General features: G+C 36.8%; 1 protein-coding gene across 1 annotated transcript in view; it reads right to left on the bottom strand.

Moving 5' to 3' along the window:
• The window catches only part of MDFIC (MyoD family inhibitor domain containing), a gene marked incomplete at its 5' end in the record, with an annotated part of 113,042 nt that overhangs the window by 46,876 nt on the left and 40,307 nt on the right, over window positions 1-25,859 (bottom strand). The window contains 1 exon segment of the mRNA XM_082400190.1: window positions 4,172-4,444. Coding sequence (XP_082256316.1) covers window positions 4,172-4,444 — 273 coding nt within the window.

The raw sequence follows: 25,859 nt of genomic DNA, 5'->3' as shown, positions 1-25,859 counted from the left end.
GGTTTGGAATAAAACATTGCATCACTTATTAACTCGTGGGAAACTCTGTGAAGCTATAGTACTGAACACCACTGTAAATTTTTTAAAAATGGACTCAGACCCAATCCAGCCTCTTCAGAAATTTATGGTCTAGTAGGGAAGGAAAATGGACACAGAACACAGGTGTGAGAACTGTTTTTAAAATTTTAGTCAGAATAATTTAAAGAAGGCAAATGTTTACTAATCAGAAGATCCCTGCCTGACCCACAGCTGCAATGATATCAACATCCCATGTGATGTTAGAATGGCCACTAAATTACCTTTTCCTCAGAGAACTTTAAGGCAAAATACCATAGTGGTTTCGAGCATAGACTATAGAGCCAGAATGATCTGGGTTTGAGTCTCATTTCTATCATGTACTAATTTGACTTTGGCAGGTTCACTTAACCTTTCTGTGCCTCAGTTCTCTCACTTATAATTAAATAATTACATACAGTTCATAGAATTATAGTGCTATTTATTAGGAGGATTAAATGAGTTCATGTGAGTGAAGCAGGTGGAACAGTACCTGGTATACAGAATGAATCTACATAACTAACTCGATGACTCAACATAGCTTAAAAAGAGAATCTGATGAAACACATGTCATCTATTTGTACTGAGGCCTTAAATAACCCACAGTTAAAGACATATGAAAAGATGTCACCGACCCACTGACCCAATTATGTATCTGGGTCCATCCTTACCTCTGTATAAGCAATGGACACACATCATAGCAGTGTTTTCCAAACTTGGTCAGCAAAGTAGCCCTTAGTGAAAGACTGTGAAAGAGTTAGTTATACATTTAATTCCACCATCTGAACCAGAAAAATGTCCCTCTGGTTATCAATATTGTTTATGTGCAATACAAAAATCATAACCACAAGCACCATTTATCCAGAAAAAAACATACATTGCCAAACTGGGCAAGGTTAACTGTTTTTAAGGTTTTCAGCGGATATTGTTTGTTTTGCTAGCATTTGCTCACTTTGCTATATAAGAACAGGCATAGACAATGAAGACTTAAGAAAAATGTGAAACAAAAAGAAAAACATAAAACTGAGAAAAGTCTAGTAATTAAATCCCCCATTGTTTTTTAAAAAATAATTTCTATCCATTTTTAATAGTATCACAAATCAAGCCTGTTCAAGACCTACTGTTCTGACATATAGGCCTCCTGAAATCCAGATGCTATCTCTGTTTATCGAAACTATTTACAATAGCCAAGACATGGAAGCAACCTAAGTGTCCATCGACAGATGAATGGCTAAAGAAGATGTGGAATATATACACAATGGAATATTACTCAGCCATAAAAAAGAATGAAATAATGCCACTTGCATCAACATAGTGTGATAATCTCTAGGTTCATCTAAGTGAAATAAGCCAAAGACAAATATCGTATGTATAGGCAACAAATATTATATGATATTGCTTATATGTGGAATCTAAAATTACCACAGGGGAAAGTGGGGGGGGGGGGGAAATAAATTAGGAGTTTGCAATTAAAATATAAACAAACAAACAAACACTACTACATATTAAATAGATAAACACAATGGACCTACTGTATAGTGCAGAGAACTACACTCAATATCTTGTAATAACCTATAATGGAAGAGAATGTAAAAAAAAAAGTATATATATATAACAACTGAATCTCTGCTGTGCACCTGAAACTAACACAACATTGTAAATCAACTATATTTCAATAAAAAGAAATAATTTTTAAAAATTTCTGCTATTGCCCTGTTCTGTTCAGCAGTTAGTTAGTTAGTTATTAGATTTCTACTCACCCAGAATTCACATGTTCTATACACCAAGAGACCTGTTCTGAGAGTGAAGCAGCTTTGCTATAAAGAAAGCACCACAGAATCCTGGAATCGAACCTAACCTTTTAGATTTCTAATCCAAGGCATTTTCTAGAAAAAAGCAGCCCCAGACCCAAGTGCCCCAGCTAGTTGGTGGCAGAGCTGAGGTCCTTTTCCTTTTAATTTGCCGTCTACCAGTTCTGTGCTTTTTGTTTGTTTAAACTTTCCTTCAAAACTGAAAGTCAGAAGAAACAATAAAATTTGAAGGCACAACCTTAAATAGCAGCAAAAAGCAGGAAGATGTCTGTCTATCTTTGAGAAAATATGTAGTAGGACAATGGAATTTTCATCTAAATTCAAGTAATCACAATAAAAGGAACCTACCATCAGGCTAAATTGTATAGTGTAAGAGTGAAGTAAATGGGTAGGACATTATACAATATATTTAGACAACTTCATTGGCATTTCCTACTCCTCATACCCCTGATCCAATCTGGAACAGATTTTGTAATAAGAAAAGGATTACAAGGGACTTCCCTTATCCACACCTTTGCAGTCAGCCATAAGTGTGTGTGGGTGAGAGGGGGAAGAGGAGGATGGAAAAGAAAAAGCAAGGAAGAGGAGAGAGAGACAGGGAGAGTAGAATTATATTTCATTTATATTACTTCATTTATATAACTACTGGTTTTCCTCTTCCTTCATATGTTACTTACAAAGCTGCATTCTTCCATTAGAAATCAATTCAGACATGGTATTAAAAATAAGTGAATAATAACAAATTTTATAAAAATTCCATAAGCTATTTCAAGTTGGATATGCAAATGTTACCATTATTTAAAATCAGTAAATATCAAATGGAAAATTAGAGGTTAGGGGCACAATAAGAAAAGTCAAATGTATAAAACAAGAAGATTTCAATTGCATTCAATTATTTCACCCAATCACCTAGAAGCAAAGATTCTCTATCGAAAATTGCATTGCCTTCCCAACTCCTTGGAGAGCCAGTTTAGTTAACAGCCTACCTATGCTTCAGAGATGACCATGCAGCTTACATGTCAAACTCATTTTAAAGTGTCAATCATGTCCCTTTCAATCTAATTAGTTTGGAAAGTAGTGTCACTGACCTGGAACTATGCAGACCATTTATTATCATATCATTTGATCAACCTAACACTTTACCTCAGTTGAGTTTGAGACACCTGTAGCCAAAATGTAATATCCTTTCTCCCACTCATTACTGGTAACTCTCAATACAATTTCCTATTTACAACTCAATTTCTCTCTCTATGAATAAGCATGGCCAACTTCACAGAAGCATCCCCAGAATTTCCCTTCTTTAAGATTTCATGACAATTAAAATAGGTAAGGGGAATAAGAAAAATATTTTATATTTTATCTATATGAATGTATATATATATATACACACAAACACAATACCTGAACCAGAAAAAATACATATATATATATTAAAAACAAAAAAAGATTTGAGTTTTTGATGCCCACGAACTGCTGAAAGGAGGGAAGAGGTAGAGCAGAGGAACATGCATATATGCTGGGAGAAATCTGGGACCTTAAACTTGAGGGAAAGCTATTCTTTTTTTGACATAACACCAGCGCCATTTTTATAAAAGGAATCTGTAGGTTATAAACCCAACGTCACCAGATGGGTTTGTGTTATAATAAAGAAAAGCTTTCCCAGCTTCATAGTATTTAATTAACAAGGTAATCACTAATTCCTGAGAGGTCAGAGAACACAGCCTAGTGCCTCTAGGGAAGGGGCTAAAGGCCAGACCACAGTGAGCTTGGAATGAGGCAGGGCTGGGGGAGGGGAGCTGGTCAGGGCAGCACTGGTTGGTAGCTGGAAGATGCTGGTCCATCAAGCAACAGAGATCACCTAGCCCACTCCCTGGCAAAAGCATGAAAATTACCAAATCTTTGCTTTAGTTTTGCATATTTAAAAACTGATTTGCAAGACAAAAATACAAGCGGGTATCTCTGAACCACAGCATAACATATTGAATCAGGGACGAAAAAACTACATACATTCATATGCCACCAAAACGTTGTATTTGTATTTTTAAAGGTGGTATTAAAAAAAAGAAGTATAGCAGTTATATTTAAAGTAATGACTATTCACTCTAGAAGACAATCTAAAAGCAGGATGTCAGCTGCCAACGCTTCCGTTCCCAGCCTGTGCTTTCCTTTGGGGAAGCTGCATTTTACCAAAATTCCTGTTTGGAGGATAAGCAAGATTCTTCATTTATGTTTGCTTGATCAAATAATTATTCGTGAATATGATTTTACATCTGGTCAAATAAAATATGCATATATTTCACACTTACCTTCAGGTGAAGAGCCTGTCTTTTGAGAAAAGACAGCATTTACTTTACTCTTCTTACTGATGTCACTGTTTACAGACAAGCTGGATTGAATTTTTCTATGCATTTTTTGAGAAACGGGTGCCGAAAGTCTTCGATTCTCTGCAGATACATGTTTGGCCCCGTGGTGGATTCCATTTCCATTGCTCAGACTTGGGTGGCCGCTCTTTATCTTGCTTATTTCCTCCTCACCTTCCTGTGCTGCAGTTTGAAGCTGAGGCAAGCGCTGAGGTTGGGCTAAGTCAAAAAAACAGGCAAAGTTTATCCAGTTAAAAAAACGAATATTTGAAAATAATCAAAATAGACTCAGTAAAACAGACTTTCTTGGATCTTACCCATGATGCTAAAAGTGAAGAGGAAAAAAAAAAAGGAAAACATGAATAAACATGAACACAGAGAAAGCATAATTACTAAAAGGGAAAATGAGAAGGGGGTCATCAAGGGTGACTTTCCACAAGGGATATAAAAAGAGGAGAAAAAAAGGTATTTTTTTTCTTTAAAAAATTTAAGTTGCAAATCTGCAAAACGTTCATTCAAAACTCATTCAACAGCAAATGTGGATTGTCTTCTAAGTCCCAGGTCATTTTTTAGGTGCCATAGACAAGCAGTATTATAGCAATATCCCTGAAAATGATAAACTGCTCAATTACATTTTGAGATAAGAGGCAAGGAACTATGAGGTCAGGTATCAAAGCTGGATAAGAGAGAACGAGATAGTTGTTTTTCTTTTTAATTCCACTTTAAATTCTGAAGAAGAAAACCTTTTCCATATTCTTTAATTTGATTTTAAAATAAACCATTTATGGAAAGATAAGAATAGAAAAGAACTTCCTTAATCTGGCAAAACGCATCTATCAAAATTAGAAGTCAGCACTGGAGAAGTGCTCCTGTTTGGTCAGGACCAAGAAAAGAATGCCCACCTTCACCCTCTTATGCAACATTACACTGACAAAAACAATAAACGCCAAAAAGAAAAAAAAACAGGGATGAGTCCTGGAAAGGAAGAAACAAAATTTCTGAGATGGGTACGTAATTGAATATTCCAGGGGAAATCTAAGAGACTATACATTCTGAAAAACTAAGAATTTAGCAAGACTTATACACGATGAACCATATTCAAATCAACCAAATTCTACAAGCCAACAGTAAGCAACTAGCAAATATGCAAGAAAAATTGAACTCTTCATAGCAACAAAAAAAGAAAAACAAGCCAACAGACAAAAAACCCTATAAGTATCTAGGAATTAAGCTAGAAAAAAGGCGGCAGAGACTTCGTGGCAAAAATTACAAAATATTACTGAAAGACATAAAAGAAAACCCTAATAAATGGAGAGAGTATAAATATGTTAATTCTGATAATATGTTAATTCTCCCCAATTTATTTAATGTAATTCCCATAAAATTTCCAGAAGGCTTATTTGTGGAACTTGACGAGCTGATCCCAAAATTTATAAGAGTACAAGAATCACTAAGGAAATTTTAAGGAAGAAAAAGACAAATGTGGGACTTGACTTACCAGATATAAAGTCTTATTTTAAAACTACAGTAACTAAGACAGTATGGTGGTGGTCCAGGCATAGACATAAACCAATGGAACAGCAGAGAAAGTCCCCAAAATGTATACGTATGTACATGCAAATGCATGTATCTCTCATACAAAGAAATTTCAGATGTATTAAATGTTTATATATGAAGAGCTTAAAAGAAAATTATAAAAGAACATTTTATTAGCATGACACTAAAAAGGGCAAACTACTTTGATTCTTTGGACAACAAATCACAAAACAAGCGGGTGACTAGTGATCATCTGTCTGCCCAGCATTTCTGAACACCCTCATAGCTTTTGGTAACATCCTCTATCTCTTCCCTACATTCCTCTTGAGTTAGAGGGCACATATGTGACTTACATTCTACCAAGGAGAAGTACGCAGAAGTGCAGAAGATGCAGAAGTACCAATGCAAGATGGCATCCACACCTGGGTCGTGGAGCCTCTTGCACAGACAGCGAAGAAGGCATTTGTTGGTCTTGGCAGTGGGTGCAGTGTCTGGTGTCCACTTCCTAGCAAACCAGTGGGCCGAGGGTGCAGTATTAGTGGGGTTTTCCTTAGGGAAGCCCCGTTGAATTGGATGGGCATGATCCTTGGCTGTGTAACTCTTGGGAGAGTCTATTGCTACTAATACATTTATTTTCTATAAATTAGCTAACATGGATTCTGGTTTTTGCAGCTTAGAGCCCTGATCTCAACCCAAAATGTTATCTGTTTACATTGGTTAAGTAAGGAGGTTCTTAAAATCAACATTTACCTTGCTTGTGTAGCTCCTAAGCAGAGTTACCAATCGTAGCATTTCATCAAAACAACAGCAACAACAAAAAACGTTCGGTGTCAGATTTTACTATTATATAATTTCCTGGAATTTTAAAATCTGAAGCTGCTGTTTTAGTCTTTTCTGTTTATGATTATGGACAGTTAGGAAATGTAAATTAAATCTGAATACTAAGAGGTCTTTGACTTAGAAAAAGTTATTTCATGAAAAACTGTAACAGTTATACATGGCACTGATAAGTCTAAAATGGACTAATTATCTGTCATCTGGGGACTACCTAAGACTTGGTATATATTTTTGACAAAGAAGACAGCTGGCATTTGAGTAAGTCTTTAGCACACATCGTTTACTTCCATTCTTGTTCACATATCCTATGTCTCTTAAGGAAAAACATCTTAACATACCAGAATATTTTACTCATGAATGTGCATATTGTAAGAAAAAAAGTTTGGTTTTTTTCTGCTTAATGAAAGCATCCTTTCATACCAAGTCTATTAACAATAATACCCAATTTATAAAACTAATATATGAACTCCTCTTAGAGTTATTCAGTTTTTTAGTGATAAAGGAGAATAGTTTTCTAAACATTTATTATTTGGGAATAACACAAAGTAACAGCTATAAAATTTATCAAAATGTTCTGTTTTTCTCCTAACTTCTGGTGAAAAGAAAAAAAGAAGGTTACTTCTCTGTTTACTAGCTATATATGCCCTTCTCAAAACTGAAATCAACAATCAAGGCTTGTGCAGGAGATCTATTTCTTATGGGTGTGCAATCATTTGATCCAGAGATTAATTTGCTGCTCCTGTAACTTCTTGTATCAACTAGAATGACATCCTAATGACTGCTATTGAACATAAAGCTAGTTATGCATATGTATTTAACGGGATGCCAAAGAAGACAGTTAAACCTAATTTGGTGTTCTTTTCAGAGCTCCCTCCAGTAATCGCACCAAATAAACGGAATGTTTTGGGCCACTTCTTCTCTGAAAAGAATAATTCAAGCAATCTGAGAGCTGGGTTAAGTTGAAATGTTACTGACCAATGCTGGGGAGACTTATCAATCAAAAAGGCCCTGTCATATTCTATAATCCAAGATCAATTTAAAATTATTATGTAATAAACATTCTCCATAAATAAAAATAAAGGTGGCAAAAGACATCAGGTCTTGCCACCAAATCCTAAAACCGACAGGTCTGACCTTTTCCTACTATCACAATTGACTATTTGCAAATTACTGGGTATGGCCAGAGTGATATTTAAACATATCCTTAATGATTTATCTACATTTCAATCTTCAAAATGATATCTATTTCTGTTGGCAGATAAATGATAGTACATTCATTTTTGTCTCACTGCCACCTAATTATTTTTAGTGTAGTTTGTATTATGGGTCAAGTAACCAAGTATTATCTCTTCACTCCAGTTTCTTAACATTATGATTTTGTCAGATGCATGCAATATATAAGTCAAATCAAAACTGGATAAACCCTAGATATGTGAATTATCTTAAAAGACATTTAACTTCATTGATAATTTTTCATAGATGTGAATTAAATCTTACAGTAAAACTACAGCTAAAACCAAATCAGGAATGTGATTTTATTCTTGAATAAAGAACAGAAACGTCTGACTGATTAAACCATAACTACTTGGCTTTAAGCAGATTTCTTTTCCTTATTGTGTAAAAGTTGTGTATGGCTTAAAAAAAAAAAAAGCACACTAATATGGGAACGACACAATGCTTCTTAAAACACAAGTGATGCCTAGGGACCCTCACTCTCCCTTTAATGATCCACTGCTCTCATTCAGCTGTCTTTCTTTTTTCAAATCTTTACATATGTGACAGCTCTCAAAAGTAGACCATAGACCATCTGGCATTTTCAGAGGTGTAACTTGTGCAAATTCAGCTCTATTGGGAGTGCACTGCTATCTTCTGCCTGCGTTATAAAGGGACAATAGAATGTAGAACTTATGAGTTGTTTTGAATTATTCATTTTTTTGCCTGTATATTCAAGAAATTTTACAAACTCTGCATTTTGTACTACATAATCACATGCGTTAAAGGTACAAAGAAACTTTTTGACACCTCTTTTCTACAGAAGGCTGGCATTTTGTTTGATATGTGAACATTCAGCATCTGTTATATCATTCTAAACAGGATGGGTGCTTCTACAAAAGACCCCATTTTAAACTTACTCTATATGAGCAAAAAAATGTATTCTTGATATTCAGTAACAAATGCAATACACATCAAAATTTCAAATACCAGTCATATGAACATTCAACATCTCCAAACCTGGATAGCATTGGTCACCCGCTTACCATATGTGTAAAGAATTTTTTTTTTTAAATCATTTTTCACACAATGCACCATGATTGTAATTTTAATATCCATGATGAATAGTTACAAATGTCTTAAGAAATACTGTGCTTTCTAGGTTCAAATGTTTTCAATCAGGAAGGAAACCAATAGAATTAGATCTAGTGATTTTCAATAATAATAAATATGGGAGTAATGAGTCAATAGCATGAACTTCTTTTGATAAAATTTTTTTTTTAAAAACTGGGTGATATTGGAGCTAGTAATAACTATACTTGAAACTGCAGCTGCTGGAGTAGCAATATAAAGCAACATTCTGCTATAGCGTATAATCTATTAGCATGTGCAAATCATCTTCAGTCGCTGGTCTCTTTACACAAGTCAGATTTAATAAAATTACAAAAGAATTCTCATGCCATTTAGTCAGTTTAAATGGTTGTTGTACACATACAACAAAAATCTAAATTAAATGCTTAGGATTTAAAATTGTCAGTAACAGAATGAACAGAATAGAATATGGACGGGGGAAACTGACTTGGTGTAAACCAAATTTACTCTTCCTAGGGATAGTTACAAAGCTTTTATTGGGTACCAAATACTATGCTACTCCACGGTCACTATGAGACAGACAGACAGACAGACAGACAGACACACACACACACACACACACACACGTAGATTTTATTTATACATATCTATAACAAAATAGTGTTTTATTATATATACATAAAATATGCATCTACATAAAATAATAGCTTTAAAAGTTTCTTACTTCAATATGCACTAATATGACACAACTATACTACTTTATTGTTATAATGTAAATTTAGGCTAAAATCAACTAAAATAAATGTGCTATTAGACAACCAGGTATCAGCTTGATGCAAGCCTTTCTCAGTGTGCAGACCCTGGGTGGACCCAGCATCCTAACAAACACACACTCTGGAAGCTCCTGGCATTTTCTATCTCTGTGTCCTTAGTTCCCCTCCAAGGGCGTTCTGATTTTCCATCTTCATTTTATTTAATGTGTATACTAACATATTGAGATATATTTTGGAACTGTAATTTTTTTGGAACCTTGATCATTTGAGAATCCCAATTAAATTCTGACTACATGACTGAGGCCTCACAGGATGGAGGGGATTGTCTTATGATGCTATCACAATGGTTAGCATTTTTAACAGTAATTCCTTTTTAAGTATTGCAAAATAAATCACCAGATGTCAGGGCTTAGATGTACTTCTTCCCAAAACAACAGAATACAACTTTTAGAAGTTTGGAGAATTGAGCACTTTTCTCCATTTCATAAAGAACATTAAGGAAGTACTTAAACATCTTTAAGTAGAGCCTGGAAGAGGGTGATTGCTAGCTGTTCACCAGATCCATCCTCCCCACTGTCCTGGGCATGGGGCTAACCCATTTCCCAGCCTCCCTTGCAGTTCTGTTCAGCCACGTGTCCATGTTCGCTCTGAAGGACTGAGAGAAGAAATTATTCTTGCCACTTCTAGGCCGGGGCCTTAAGACTTGGGTGTGTCCTCCCTATACTATTTTTCTTGCACTTGGGCAACCCAGCTTTGACCACAGCTGAGGGAAATATCTTAAGGGATGTTGGAGAAACCGAACAGAAGGAATCTGCATGGCAGCAGGGAAGAGAGCCTCTCAGTGACCTGGAATACTCATCTCATACTGTTACGTAAGAAATAAACCTTGAGGCGAGCGCTGTGCTCTGGGCGCCACAATGTTGAGGACACGGCCTCTCCGACACCTCCAGCTGGGGGGAATCGGCAGCATCCGCGGCAGGAACGGCCATAGCCACCTCAGCTCCTCACTCGGGTCCTTCCCATCGCCTCGCTGAGAGCCTGTCCCAGCCACAGGGACACCTCTTTTGTCCTCCCTCCAAGGCTCACGGGACCGACAGACGGCCGTGGCAACCGAGGGCTGGACTGTGGGCAGCAGCAAGCTGGCTTGCTCTATGCCAACCTGCTTCTCCACCTGTCTCTCAACAAAACCTGCCCCTACACCTGTAATTTGAAAAGAGACCTTCAAGATGGCAGAGGAGTAAGACGTGGAGATCACTTTCCTCCCCACAAATACATCAGAAATAGATCTACATGTGGAACAACTCCTACAGAACACCTACTGAACGCTGGCAGAAGACCTCAGACTTCCCAAAAGATATATATTTTTTTTCCTTTTTCTCTTTTTGTAGTGTGTATGTGTATGCTTCTTTGTGTGATTTTGTCTGTATAGCTTTGCTTTTACCATTTGTCTTGGGTTCTGTCTGTCCGTTTTGTTTGTTTGTTTGTTTCATTTTTTTGTATAGTTTTAGCGCTTGTTATCATTGGTGGATTTGTTTTTTGGTTTGGTTGCTTCTTTCTCTCTTTCTTTTTAATTTTTTTATTACTTTTTAATTTTTAATAATTTTTTAATTTTTTATTTTAATAACTTTATTTTATTTTATTTCTCTTTCTTTCTTTTTTTCTCCCTTTTCTTCTGAGCCATGTGGCTGACAGGGTCTTGGTGCTCCGGCTGGGTGTCAGGCCTGTGCCTCTGAGGTGGGAGAGCCAAGTTTAGGACACTGGTCCACCAGAGACCTCCCAGCTCCACATAATACCAAACAGCAAAAGCTTTCCCAGAGATCTCCACCTCAATGCTAAGACCCAGCTCCACTTAACAATGAGCAAGCTACAGTGCTGGACACCCTATGACAAACAACTAGCAAGACAGGAACACAACCCCACCCATTAGCAGAGAGGATGCCTAAAATCATAATAAGGTCACAGACACCCAAAACACACCTCTGGACATGGTCCTGCCCACAAAAAAGACAAGATCCAGCCTCATCCACCAGAACACAGGCACCAGTCCCCTCCACAAGGAAGCCAACACAACCCACTGAACCAACCTTAGCCACTGCGGGCAGACACCAAAAACGACAGGAACTACGAACCTGCAGCCTGTGAAAAGGAGACCCCAAACAAAGTAAGTTAAGCAAAATGAGAAGACAGAGAAACACACAGCAGATGAAGGAGCAAGGTAAAAACCCACCAGACCAAACAAATGAAGAGGAAATAGGCAGTCTACCTGAAAAAGAATTCAGAGTAATGATAGTAAAGATGATACAAAATCTTGGAAATTGAATGGAGAAAATACAGGAAACATTTAACAAGGACCTAGAAGAACTAAAGAGCAAACAAACAATGATGAAAAACATAATAAATGAAATTAAAAATTCTCTAGAAGGAATCAACAGCAGAATAACTGAGGCAGAAAAATGGATAAGTGACCCAGAAGATAAAAGAGTGTAAGTAACTACAGCAGAGCAGAATAAAGAAAAAAGAATGAAAAGAATTGAGGACAGTCTCAGAGACCTCTCGGACAACACTGAACACACCAACATTCCAATTACAGGGGTCCCAGAAAAGAAGAGAAAAAGAAAGGGAAAGAGAAAATATTTGAAGACATTATAGTTGAAAACTTCCCTAATATGGGAAAGGAAATAGTTAATCAAGTCCAGGAAGCACAGAGAGTCCCATACAGGATAAATCCAAGGAGAAACACACCAAGACACATATTAATCAAACTATCAAAAATTAAATACAAAGAAAACACATTAAAAGCAGCAAGGGAAAAACAACAAATAACACACAAGGGAATCCTCATAAGGTTAACAGCTGATCATTCAGCAGAAACTGCAAGCCAGAAGGGAGTGGCAGGACATATTTAAAGTGATGAAAGGGAAAAACCTACAACCAAGATTAGTCTACCCAGAAAGGAGCTCATTCAGATTTGATGGAGAAATTAAAACCTTTACAGACAAGCAAAAGCTAAGAGAATTCAGCACCACCAAACCAGCTTTACAACAAATGCTAAAGGAACTTCTCTAGGCAGGAAACACAAGAGAAGGAAAAGACCTACAATAACAAACCCAAAACAATTAAGAAAATGGTAATAGGAACATGCATATCGACAACTACCTTAATGTAAATGGATTAAATGCTCCAACCAAAAGACATAGACTAGCTGAATGGATACAAAAACAAGACCCATATATATGCTGTCTACAAAAGACACAGTTCAGACCTAGGGACACATACAGACTGAAAGTGAGGGGATAGAAAAGGATATTCCATGCAAATCAAATCAAAAGAAAGCTGGAGTAGCAATTCTCATATCAGACAAAATAGACTTTAAAATAAAGACTATTACAAGAGATAAAGAAGGACACTACATAATGATCAACGGATCAATCCAAGAAGAAGATATAACAACTGTAAATATTTATGCACCCAACATAAACATAGGAACACCTCAATACATAAGGCAAATGCTAACAGCCATAAAAGGGGAAACTGACAGTAACACAATCATAGTAGGGGACTTTAACACCCCACTTTCACCAATGGACAGATCATCCACAATGAAAATAAATAAGGAAACACAAGCTTTAAATGATACATTAAACCAGATGGACTTAATTGATACTTATAGGACATTCCATCCAAAAACAACAGAATACACTTTCTTCTCAAGTGCTCATGGAACATTCTCCAGGATAGATCATATCTTGGATCACAAATCAAGCCTTGGTAAATTTAAGAAAATTGAACTCGTAGAAAGTATCTTTTCCAACTACAATGCTATGAGACTAGATACCAATTACAGGAAAAAAATCTGTAAAAAACTACAAACACATGGAGGCTAAACAATACACTACTAAATAACCAAGAGATCACTGAAGAAATCAAAGAGGAAATCAAAAAACACCTAGAAAAAAATGACAATGAAAACACAATGACCCAAAACGTATGGGGTGCAGCAAAGCAGTTCTAAGAGGGACGTTTATAGCAATACAAGCCTACCTCAAGAAACAAAAAACACCTCAGAAAAACAACCTAACCTTACACCTAAAGCAATTAGAGAAAGAAGAACAAAAAACCCTAAAGTTAGCAGAAGGAAAGAAATCATAAAGATCAGATCAGAAATAAATGAAAAAGAAATGAAGGAAACGATAGCAATGATCAATAAAACTAAAAGCTGGTTCTTTGAGAAGATAAACAAAATTGATAAACCATTAGCCAGACTCATCAAGAAAAAAAGAGAAAAGACTAAATCAACAGAATTAGAAATGAAAAAGGAGAAGTAACAACTGACACTGCAGAAATACAAAGGATCATGAGAGATTACTACAAGCAACTATATGCCAATACAATGGACAATCTGGAAGAAATGAAGAAATTCTTAGGAAAGCACAACTTTCTGAGACTAAACCAGGAAGAAATAGAAAATATGAACAGACCAATCACAAGCACTGAAATTGAAACTGATTAAAAATCTTCCAGCAAACAAAAGCCCAGGACCAGATGGCTTCACACGCGAATTCTATCAAACATTTAGAGAAGAGCTAACAGCTATCTTTCTCAAACTCTTCCAAAATATAGCAGAGGGAGAAACACTCCCAAACTCATTCCAAGAGGCCACCATCACCCTGATGCCAAAACCAGACAAAGATGTCACAAAGAAAGAAAACTACAGGCCAATATCACTGATGAACATAGATGCAAAAATCCTCAACAAAATACTAGCAAACAGATTCCAACAGCACATTAAAAGGATCATACACCATGATCAAGTGGGGTTTATCCCAGGAATCCAAGGATTCTTCAATATATGCAAATCAATCAATGTGATACACCATATTACAAACTGAAGGAGAAAAACCATATGATCATCTCAATAGATGCAGAAAAAGCTTTTGACAAAATTTAACACCTATATGTGATAAAAACCCTCCAGAAAGTAGGCATGGAGGGAACCTACCTCAACATAATAAAGGCCATATATGACAAACCCACAGCCAACATCGTTCTCAATGGGAAAAAACTGAAAACATTTCCTCTAAGATCAGGAACAAGACAAGGTTGTCCACTCTCACCACTATTATTCAACATAGTTTTGGAAGTCCTAGCCACGGCAATCAGAGAAGAAAAAGAAATAAAAGGAATCCAAATCGGAAAAGAAGAAGTAAAGCTGTCACTGTTTGCAGATGACATGATACTATACATAAAGAATCCTAAAGATGCCACCAGAAAACTACTAGAGCTAATCAATGAATTTGGTAAAGTAGCAGGATACAAGATTAATGCACAGAAATCTCTTGCATTCCTATACACTAATGATGAAAAATCTGAAAGAGAAGTTAAGGAAACACTCCCACTTACCACTGCAACAAAAAGAATAAAATATCTAGGATTAAACCTACCTAAGGAGACAAAAGACCTGTATGCAGAAAACTACAAGACACTGATGAAAGAAATTAAAGAGGATACAAACAGATGGAGAGATATACCATGTTCTTGGATTGGAAGAATCAACACTGTGAAAATGACTATACTACCCAAAGCAATCTACAGATTCAATGCAATCCCTATCAAACTACCAATGGCATTTTTCACAGAACTAGAACAAAAAATTGCACAATTTGTATGGAAACACAAAAGACCCCGAATAGCCAAAACAATCTTGAGAAAGAAAAAGGGAGCTGGAGGAATCAGGCTCCTGGACTTCAGACTATACTACAAAACTACAGTAATCAAGACAGTATGGTACAGGCACAAAAAACAGAAATATAGATCAATGGAATAGGATAGAAAGCCCACAGATAAACCCACACACATATGGTCACCTTATTTTTGATAAAGGAGGCAAGAATATACAATGGAGAAAAGACAACCTCTTCAATAAGTGGTGCTGGGAAAACTGGACAGCTACATGTAAAAGAATGAAATTAGAACACTCCCTAACACCATACACAAAAATAAACTCAAAATGGATTAAAGACCTAAATGTAAGGCTAGACACTATAAAAGTCTTAGAGGAAAATATAGGCAGAACACTCTTTGACATAAGTCACAGCAAGATCCTTTTTGACCCACCTCCTAGAGAAATGGAAATAAAAACAAGAACAAACAAATGGGACCTAATGAAACTTAAAAGCTTTTGCACAGCAAAGGAAAACATAAATAAGACGAAAAGACAACCCTCAGAACAGGAGAAAATATTTGCAAACGAAGCAACTGACAAAGGATTAATCTCCAAAATATACAAGCAGCTCATGCAGGTCAATATCAAAAAAAACAAACAACCCAATCCGAAAACGGGCAGAAGGCCTAAATAGACATTTCTCCAAAGAAGATATACAGATTGCCAACAAACACATGAAAGAATGTTCAACATCATTAATCATTAGAGACATGCAAATCAAAACTACAATGAGACATCATCTCACACCGGTCAGAATGGCCATCATCAAAAAATCTAGAAACAATAAATGCTGGAGAGGGTGTGGAGGAAAGGGAACACTCTTGCACTGTTGGTGGGAATGTAAATTGATACAGCCACTATGGAGAACAGTATGGAGGTTCCTTAAAAAACTACAAATAGAACTACCATACGACCCAGCAATCCCACTACTGGGTATGTACCCTGAGAAAACCATAGTTCAAAAAGAGTCATATGCCACAATGTTCATTGCAGCTCTATTTACAACAGCCAGGACATGGAAGCAACCTAAGTGTCCATCAGCAGATGAATGGATAAAGAAGATGTGGCACATATATACAATGGAATATTACTCGCCATAAACAGAACGGAAATTGAGTTGTTTGTAGTGAGGCGGATGGACCTAGAGTCTGTCATGCAGAGTGAAGTAAGTCAGAAAGAGAAAAACAAATACTGTATACTAACACATACATATGGAATCTAAAAAAAACCAAAAATGTTTCTGAAGAAACTGGTGCAGGACAGGAATAAAGACGCAGACGTAGAGAATGGACTTGAGGATACGGAGAGGGGGAAGGGTAAGCTGGGACGAAGTGAGAGAGTGGCGTGGACATATATACACTGCCAAATGTAAAATAGCTAGCTAGTGGGAAGTAGCCACGTAGCACAGGGAGATCAGCTGTTGCTTTGTGACCACCTAGAGCAGTGGGATAGGGAGGGTGGAAAGGAGACGCAAGAGGGAGGGCATATGGAGATATATATATATACATATAGCTGATTCACTTTGTTATAAAGCAGAAACTAACACACCATTGTAAAGCAATTATACTCCAATAAAGATGTTAAAAGTAAAAAAAAAAAAAGAAAGAAACTTTGAATTAGCCATGGAATTAATGCTGGGACTCATTATAAAACATTCATAGCTTCTATCAAAGCCTATGAACAACTATGTATAGTATATCAACATACAACATATGTAAATTGCCCCTAGCCCAAATGACCCGAAAGACACCACACTTCCCTAGCAAGAAAGAAACAAAACAATATATTAGTGGCAGTGGAAAGACCACGGCCAAATCCACAGCCTCTTGTGGATCTTAGAAAGCAGCAGCTCAGCTTTATAACACAGGAGCCGACTATCACTGAGGGATAATCATGCATCATGCAGTTCTGTAGGAAAAGTACCCCAGCCTTCAGCTGCCATTCGAGGACAGTGATACAACTCTGTCAAATTTCTTCCTTTATGGTGCCTGGAAGGAAAGCCAGCAGGGTGACCATCCACCACAGTTTGCTCAGGACTGAGGGAGGTGCTGAGAGGTAGAACAGTGGTTTTAAAAGCAGGACAGTCCCAGGCAAGCTAGGACCAGCCGGTCTCCTTTATATCAGGAGCAATTGGTACACAAGTGTCTTCAACCAGATACTGCCAACAACAGATGGTGGGAAGCGTGCCAGCTTTGACAAAAAAGACCCACTAGGGTTTGAATTCTGGAGTCAGTATTTCCTGGTTCTGTGAGCTTGAGAAAGGTATTTCATCTCCCTGGGCAGTAGGACCTTCACTGGCAAAATGACAGATCTTCATGGGCCTGGGGAGGTTCATCTTCCCAGTTCCACCCCATTGATTTCTTCCTCTTCACTTTCCCCTACTTAATCCCCTCCCCCGCCATTTCTTTCTGATTTATTACTTGCCTTTTATTTTTTATTCTCTGTTACCAGGTGCTTTTTTCCCGCCCTATAAATCAACCCCAAACCTTCTTGTAAATAAACAGGCTTCAAATAAATATACAAACAGAAAAATAAATTCAACAATAAAGAACATTAAAGAAAGCGAGCTACACTTTCTTTTAATATTTGCATGTATTACTGAAAAGTCCCCAGACAGTACATCGATGAATAACACAAATTTTATTATATCCCCTCCAAGTGGAGCTTTTCTCTCATGCTTGTTTTTATCCTCAAATGGATGACAAATTTGGCCTTACTTTACGCCAGCTATTGAATATCAGTTTCTAGTTAACTTATCTGGATAATAGGAGCCCACCACCCATATATTCGAAAATAGAATATTTTCAGTTTAAGTTAGCAGCTTTCATTATGGATTGCTGTCTACAAGCTTCATTTATATATTAAAAGAGCGTATCGTCCTCCCATCTAATCCCTCAGTGAAGATGAGACCTCTGGTTGTTGTGGTCTCCTTTGTTCACTGACTCAATAGGTATTTCCCTCATTTGATTCAACTGATAAAGTGACCTCTGCACAATTATTTATAATTGTATAATAAATATCTAAATAAATGTATATGTGCTTATATTTTGCAGAAAATCAATAGTGTTTTTTGTATGACTGAAAATATATTAATAAAAAATAGCACAAAGACACAATCTTCCAAAAACCTATTTTACATACTGAAATATTTTTTAATATGGTAACTTTAAAAGGAACGTAATGCCTTCATGTTCTTTTGAAGAATGACTCCTGAGTTTTCTAATAGGTAATAATGGGCATATTCAGGACAAATATATATATATCACATATACTTTTTTTTAGGTATAAAAAGGCATTTCCTTTGTTGTTATTGTTTTTAAGATCAATAGTGGGCAAGCAGAAGTTTGAAAAGTCCTACTGTTACTGTGTTATGTTTCAACAAATAGAAGTTCTCCTCAGAATTCTCAAAACAATAGCAAGTCAGGAAGTATTAAGTAGCTACACCTCACTTCAATTTTCAGACCATTAGTTAAACATTTCTTTGACCTTGCTAGTGTTTCACCATGAGGTTTATAGAAAAAGATTTTTTTAACTATTATTTGTTTTTAGAAGTAATCACTTTAAAAGCACCTGATCATCTATCACAATGGGATAGAACATATTCAAGTATAACCTTTTTAAATAACACATCAGAAATGCTTAACCAAGTCACCATTTACAAACATTAAGCTAAGTATACTATAGTAAAGTTAGGGTAGTTGGCAACTAAAAAAGCAAATACTGAAAATCCCAAACACTTGAAACTTCAGAATTCACCCAGAGTCTTTACACACTGATTACAGCTTTCGAGGACCACAAAGCACGTAAGAAGACATCCCGTTAAGAAGCATGCAGCACTCTTAGGTTTTAACTTAATATACACATTGACAAACTTGGATAGGTGCAGACTGCTTTCTGACGTAGGTCCTCGACCCAGCCTGCCTTTGGGTGCCTTTAGCCCTTCTCTATATGATAAGGCTCTCTGGTAAGGCAAGGTACAAGTCAAAAACCTTGAAACGAAGGACTGTGATATAATATAAAAACCTGCATCAGGAGTAGCTTATTAAAATGGGAAACTAAGTAAAGACAAGTTTGGGGAAAATGAGGATCACTCCATCCTAGATGGAAAATAAGCTGTCAGTATGAAACAGTAGCAAAGTAGCTAGTTAAAATAAGCAGTCATCAGTCCTTGGGACACAGATTGCATGCACAGGAAGGCTGGAGCTTTAGGGGACTCTGCAGAAATCTACCCGTATATTGGTATACTGGATTTCTCCTGGCTTTCAGTAGCTGCTACAATAAAACAACAAACTCCATTCTAACTGGCCAACATAAAAGCTGACTAGAAAATGCGGACAGTTTTATTAAAGAAAGCTTTTTTTTACCTGCAAGCAACACAGCCAAATAAATTTGCTACTCTGTAAACCGAAAAAGGCACTGCCCTCTGTAGAAACAAATTTCAAAAAGCCTTCCTTGCCTGAATGCAAACCTTGGTGAGTAGAGCAAGAGCTAGATTTTGGCCCCCACTTGCCTTTGTGCAACTCACAGATATAAACCCGTAAGAAATAGCCCTGGTAGCCAGTAATGTCGGACCACTAAAGTTCAGATATGTTACCTGAATTTCAGCAGCCAAATTATTTGTTACAGTCTGAATGCAGTGTGCTGACTGGGTAAATGTGAAGTGCTGGAAAATGGAATAAGGGGATATTAAGGAGGTGCAAGAGCTGCAGAAGCCTGAAACTCCAGGCTCTCTCAAGTGCCTTTCCTACTCACTAAGTAGTTCATGTAACTCATTCACAAGGGATACAGCCTGGGGAAGGAGCCTGGGGAAGCATACAGCCTGGGTCAAGCTTCACCACGCACGTAAGTAGAGCTAGTGACAGGAAGCCATTAGATCAAGACTAAAGGAGACAGAGGGATCCCTGAACTCTGGAACAGAAGTGGCAAGGCAAGGGACCAGAGTCAAAGATCATTATTTGACACACAACTTTTGTGCCAGTTACCAGAAAATGAAGTATGCCACCACTACCTCCAAAAAAAGGATATTGATAAGCACCTAACAAAGATGTTTAAGAATTTATATTGCTAGAAAAAAAAAAAAATTCCCTAGCCTAGCAAATAAAGACCTGTGCCTTGTTCCACCCTAAGGCAATCCCTGAATCTAAGTCCTTGTTACCAACAAGAAAAAAAACTGCTAAGGCCCCTGCAAGGGAATTCTCCCCAAAGCCCTTCTCAGAGATGGCCATGAAGGTGACCCAACAAGGGAAAACTTCTTAGCAGATAATCCTCGGGTAAACACATCCACTGGCCACAGAACCCAAGGTTAGGGAAGAAACTTAATAGAGATGCCTATGATAGTCCCTGGCCACAGCATCTTCTGGACTATCCTGAATCAGGGGAATATGGATATTCCTTAGACCAGTACTGTAACTGACTTTACATGGCAGCTATCCTATACTTCCTTCACCATTATACAATCAGATACGTTTTAAGCCATAATTTCCAAGATCATGAGTCACTACATCCCAATTTGATTGAGATCAGATTTCTGGATCATTCCAGAGGAATAAAGATCACCCAGAGATCTGTGGAATAGCCATATGACACTAGCTCTAGATATATCATCGGGATGTGACTTTGATTTGTCTCTCATTAGGCAGAGGCAGAGTACATAATGTTTGTTCAAAAGATAACTGGATCTCATTAGGTAGGAGTATTTTGAAATGATATGTAGGGGAAAAAATGTATCTGTGTAGACACACACAGAAATGTGTGCCAGTCAATCAGGGACTGGACCATACTAGATACCTATTCTTGGTCCACCCAATGCCCCCGTTCTTCTGGTGGCTGTATAGGTATTAATGAGAGCGGGACCTCCATTTGCTGACAAGAACCCTAATATTTTCAGTTACATAGGTTTTGTACACAGAGCTTGGCAACTCTAGGCATTTGCTGACTTGCCTTTGATTATACAGCAAGTGCCTTAAGGGCAAGATTCCGTCTTCTCAGAGTTCCATCAACCTTATCAGGCACATACCTGCTGACAAAAAGCCTTGTACAATGTTCAGCACCCAGTGGACACCCAGTGAAAATTAACTGATGATGATAAATTATACTAGCTTTTAAGCTGTCACTTGATCCCAGTATATAACAACCTTCCTGAATAAATCAAGCAACAGTTTGGTATTCAATACCATTATAAACTTCATCCTTCACCTTCATGAGTCTGGGGAATTGCTGTAAAAGCATAATATAAGGATGGTGAAGCTATAGCAAGGATTCAAGAAACTCTGTTATAACAAGGGAATTGAAGATTCAGTTAGAGATATCAAACTATGTGTAGGGAAATGCATCAAAAATACTAGTTAAGTGACCTTTTTGAAAACAGCCTAAGAAAAGTCAGTACCAAATTATAGAGCTAAAAGTTTTTCCCCCTCCCTGTAATAAAAGTAAATCCAACTTAATGTACAAGTAAAACTGGTATCTCCTTGAGATTACAGGAGTGGCAATGCAAATGAAGTTCCAGTTAGGAGATATGAAATTAGGGAGAAGAAACTATGAATTGCTAACTGAATGTTTAAAAAGTCCATTTATTTCCAATAGCTTATACAAGTGAATCAGAAAAAAAAGTAAATTCTGTTACTATGAATTCCTCAGGGCTTTAATAGAGCACATAACCATCAAAGTTCATTGGTGAGTATTTGTTATTAGTATGGCTTTTCACTCTTCAACAAATTCTTTTAAGATATGGCCCAAGACAAGGAAACCTTTGTACTTAACTTTTGATAGCAGTTCTCATTATAGATGATGCTGTCTCTGACATAATTTGAAAATAGGTCTCCAAGCAAAGTTTTCAGAATTGACTCTAAGACTGGGATGGCCCTAACTGTCATGTCCAACCCTAATAGGAGATCCTGTGAGTTTCCTCCATAAGGAAGTAATAAATAAGCTGCTTATCGCAGAAACTAACTAACAACAATATTCAGAATAATGGTGCAATACAGTTTTCTAAACCTATAGAGGTAGATTCACATATATGAATTTAAAATTCTTTCTTATATGTGAAGAACATATTATAAACTTAAACATATTGGAACGGTTTCAATATGCAAGTGAATAAGTGAAAGTAACACTATTTTCTCATTATCTTGTCTCCTCCTGAGATAAAAGCTCTCCCCCCACCTCCTTACAGGGCTGCTTTAAATTTTTGGAGACTGATTGGAGGAATGTGAATTTTAGATTCTTGTCCTCACCAATGTATCAAGACAATTTTGGCCTCTGTGAGAATAAAATGTTTCCCAAACATAAGCACCAGGAAATAACTAAACACAGAGGAACAAACTCATTAACCACATTTAAAGATGAATATGATTGAGACCATTTAGACAAACATTTCTTCCTCTAATTTTGTCATTAACACATACAAAATCCATCAAGGTACCTTTGGCTGCATACTATTGATAAATTAAATAGGTTATTATAAAATATTTGTTGAGTATATACTCTAGTCCCAGCCTTTGTTCTAGGCATAAGGGATTTACAGTGAACAAAATGTACAAAGACCTTGCCCTCACAGAGCTTACAGATACACATTATCTGGCATAAAAAGAAATCCAAACACGGTAGCTCTAGTATTACTAATTTCACAGGTTCTATCGATATATTTTCACTGCCATCCTTGGCATGTCAACTTTCCCATCTGACTGTTCCCTTCATGGTTACAAGACTCCCTGACACCGATCCAGGCACCATATCCAGAGACGATGACAGTCCTTGAAAAAAAGAGGGAGCTCTTTCCAACTGTCCCTTTTAAGAATATAAAAATAGCATTCCCAGAAACCCTCCAGGAGACATCCCTCAAGTTTCATTGGTTAGCACTGCATCACATGCTGACCCCAAATCTCCTTCCTCTCTGCCCCTAGAGCAAAATTTGTTTAAAGGTCTGCCCTCTCGACCAGACTGCAGGCTCCTCTATAGCAAGAAACATGTCATTCATGCACTTGTATAGTCACTCAATGAGCGTTTATTAAGTGCTGAAGTGCCCATCACTTCAGAATATCTGCTCCAGCACTTTGAACAGTGGTCACTTAGAAAAAATGAAGGAATGACACAAGGAAAAAATAATGCTCATTTTACAGCTCCCAATTTCAGCCATTTAAATAAAATCTTAATAAGTACATACTGTATACCTAGAAAAGTAAACAAGGGAAACATAAGCACAATTGCCTTCTCCCATACCTCCCTTATATAATGACTTCTTCTACTTAATCCAGATGACTTTTAGAACCCGTAGCAACTATCTTCATCCTCCAAAGCTCCACAACTATTCCACACATTTAAACGGCCAATTATTATTTGTAATTCAAAAGAATTGGAAAAATGAGAATGTCAAGTTTATTCATCACCACTGACCCCATATTAATTTAATCAAAAGAACGATGCTCTGTTTTCCAATAGTAGACAAAAACACACAAATAATAACTGGAGCCAGTAGAAAAAAACTAAGATTGTTATCTTAGCACTTGAAGATAAAAGAGTGGGTGGAAATGCTCATTATCTATGAAATTATGTTTTCTTTATGTGTTATGCATGCTTTTTCCAAATATTTATTGAACATCTACTATGTATCAGACACAGTGCTGAGACTAAATAGAGGTGAAAAAAAGACTTTAAACATTAAATAAAAATAAATAGAATATGCAATTTAAAATGATGGTAAGTACTATAAAGGAAAAGTACTGCTACCAGAGAGAATAACAAGGGAAACTATTTTGGTCTGGATAGCTAGGAATGGCATTTCTACAGAGATCTGAAGGGGAAGGGGCCTTGCAAAGAGGAGTAACAGGGTTTCAGGCCAGGTTAACAACTCATGACAAGCCCTGAAGCAGAAGAGGGCTCAGCACATTTGCTAAACTGATGAGAAGCCAGTTTGGCTGGAGAATATTCCACAGCCCTTTGGACCACATATTTATTGCCTAATTCCACTTATAAACAAATATATTAGAAAAATCATAGACTGTGCTTCCATAAACAATTCCTGACAATAGTTTTCCAGATATTATGCTTCTTTACTATATAAGCCATTATTATAAAAAATTATTCACTTATGAGACCACTCTCGGTATAACTGACCAGAAATTGGCTTAAATACTTACTGTGTGTCAAGACACTCTCAATAAAAGCATTCTTAGGAAGTTACATAAAGGGGCCATCAACTGTATATAAATGTAAAATACAATCACAATTTGGAATATTAGGAAACATTTATAGAAATCTTATCCTTTAATTACCTTCCAAGAAAGAAACACATACATCCATTTCCCTGAAATGCACAAATCTGTTTATATTGAAATTGGGTGAAAACTGTTCTGAGGCTAAAGAGACTAGCATGAATTATTTGATGTTCTTTACGAGTAAAATGAATGGTTGTGAGGGAATCTTGCTACTATTCTTATGAATCTGCTCAGATTTTAGAAATAACACTATCACTCTGATTTGTACTAATCTTCATATTTTATTCCAATTTCCTAAATCAGATTCCATTACTCTAGCAGTAAGTCTCAACCTTTTTCCAACTCCACAGGGTTTATTTGAGCAACACACATGCTTTAGTAACATCTTGGTGAGGTTCCAAAAAACATACTCTCCCTCCAGGGATTCTCCTTGTCTTTTGCCTTGTGCACTCCACTGGAGAAAGAATCAGAATTCTAATACCGGAACCACAGGTGGGTAGAATGCTGACCAAAGCAATTTTTATCATGAAGGTAAACTCTTAAGGGAGAACAAAATGGGCAACTGGACAGTGAAATGAATAAATTTATCTACCTGGGGACTTTAAAATTCCTATTAATTTCTAGTAATTATTTTCTATTAATATGGCCTTTCAAATCCCACACTGTGGTTTACAAATTGCAAGGGGTAACTAGATATTCTCATTGATAATCAAAGACCATTTTCAAAAATTATAGCCCTGCTCCTGCCACTAACTACCTGAATATCTTTGGACAAACTGTTTACTTCCTTCTGCTTACTGAAAAAAGAGAGGTGGAACGCACTGATCTCTAAGGCACCTTCCTTAATTTTAATATTACAAGAGTATAGATCCATGATTCACTGTCAACATGTAGAAAAACAATGTATATATGACATGATATCTAGAAAACAATCCAAAAAGAATCAGTTTAAGTACCCACCTCATTAGGACCTTGTCATTTAAAATCTAAGCCACCTGGATAATATCTATTAACACAGTTATTAAAATTTTCTTCTTTTTCTAGAGAAAGAAGTATGAGGCGGGGAGAAGGTATGACACCTTAAATAGAGGGAGCTTCACTGGGAGCAAGATTAACCTGAAGGAGTGACACTCCTTCAGGAGTGAGCACTTTTCTGTCCACCTACAGCCAACAATGACTAATTTAACTAGGATCATAGCCCCTCTGCTCTCAGCCAGTCGTTGGGAGCTCAGGAATGCTACCAGGGACTA

Source organism: Balaenoptera borealis (assembly GCF_965194805.1).
Source record: "Balaenoptera borealis genome assembly, chromosome: 7".
In the NCBI taxonomy this organism is placed as follows: Eukaryota; Metazoa; Chordata; class Mammalia; order Artiodactyla; family Balaenopteridae; genus Balaenoptera; species Balaenoptera borealis.
This window is presented reverse-complemented; position numbering and strand designations above follow the sequence as displayed.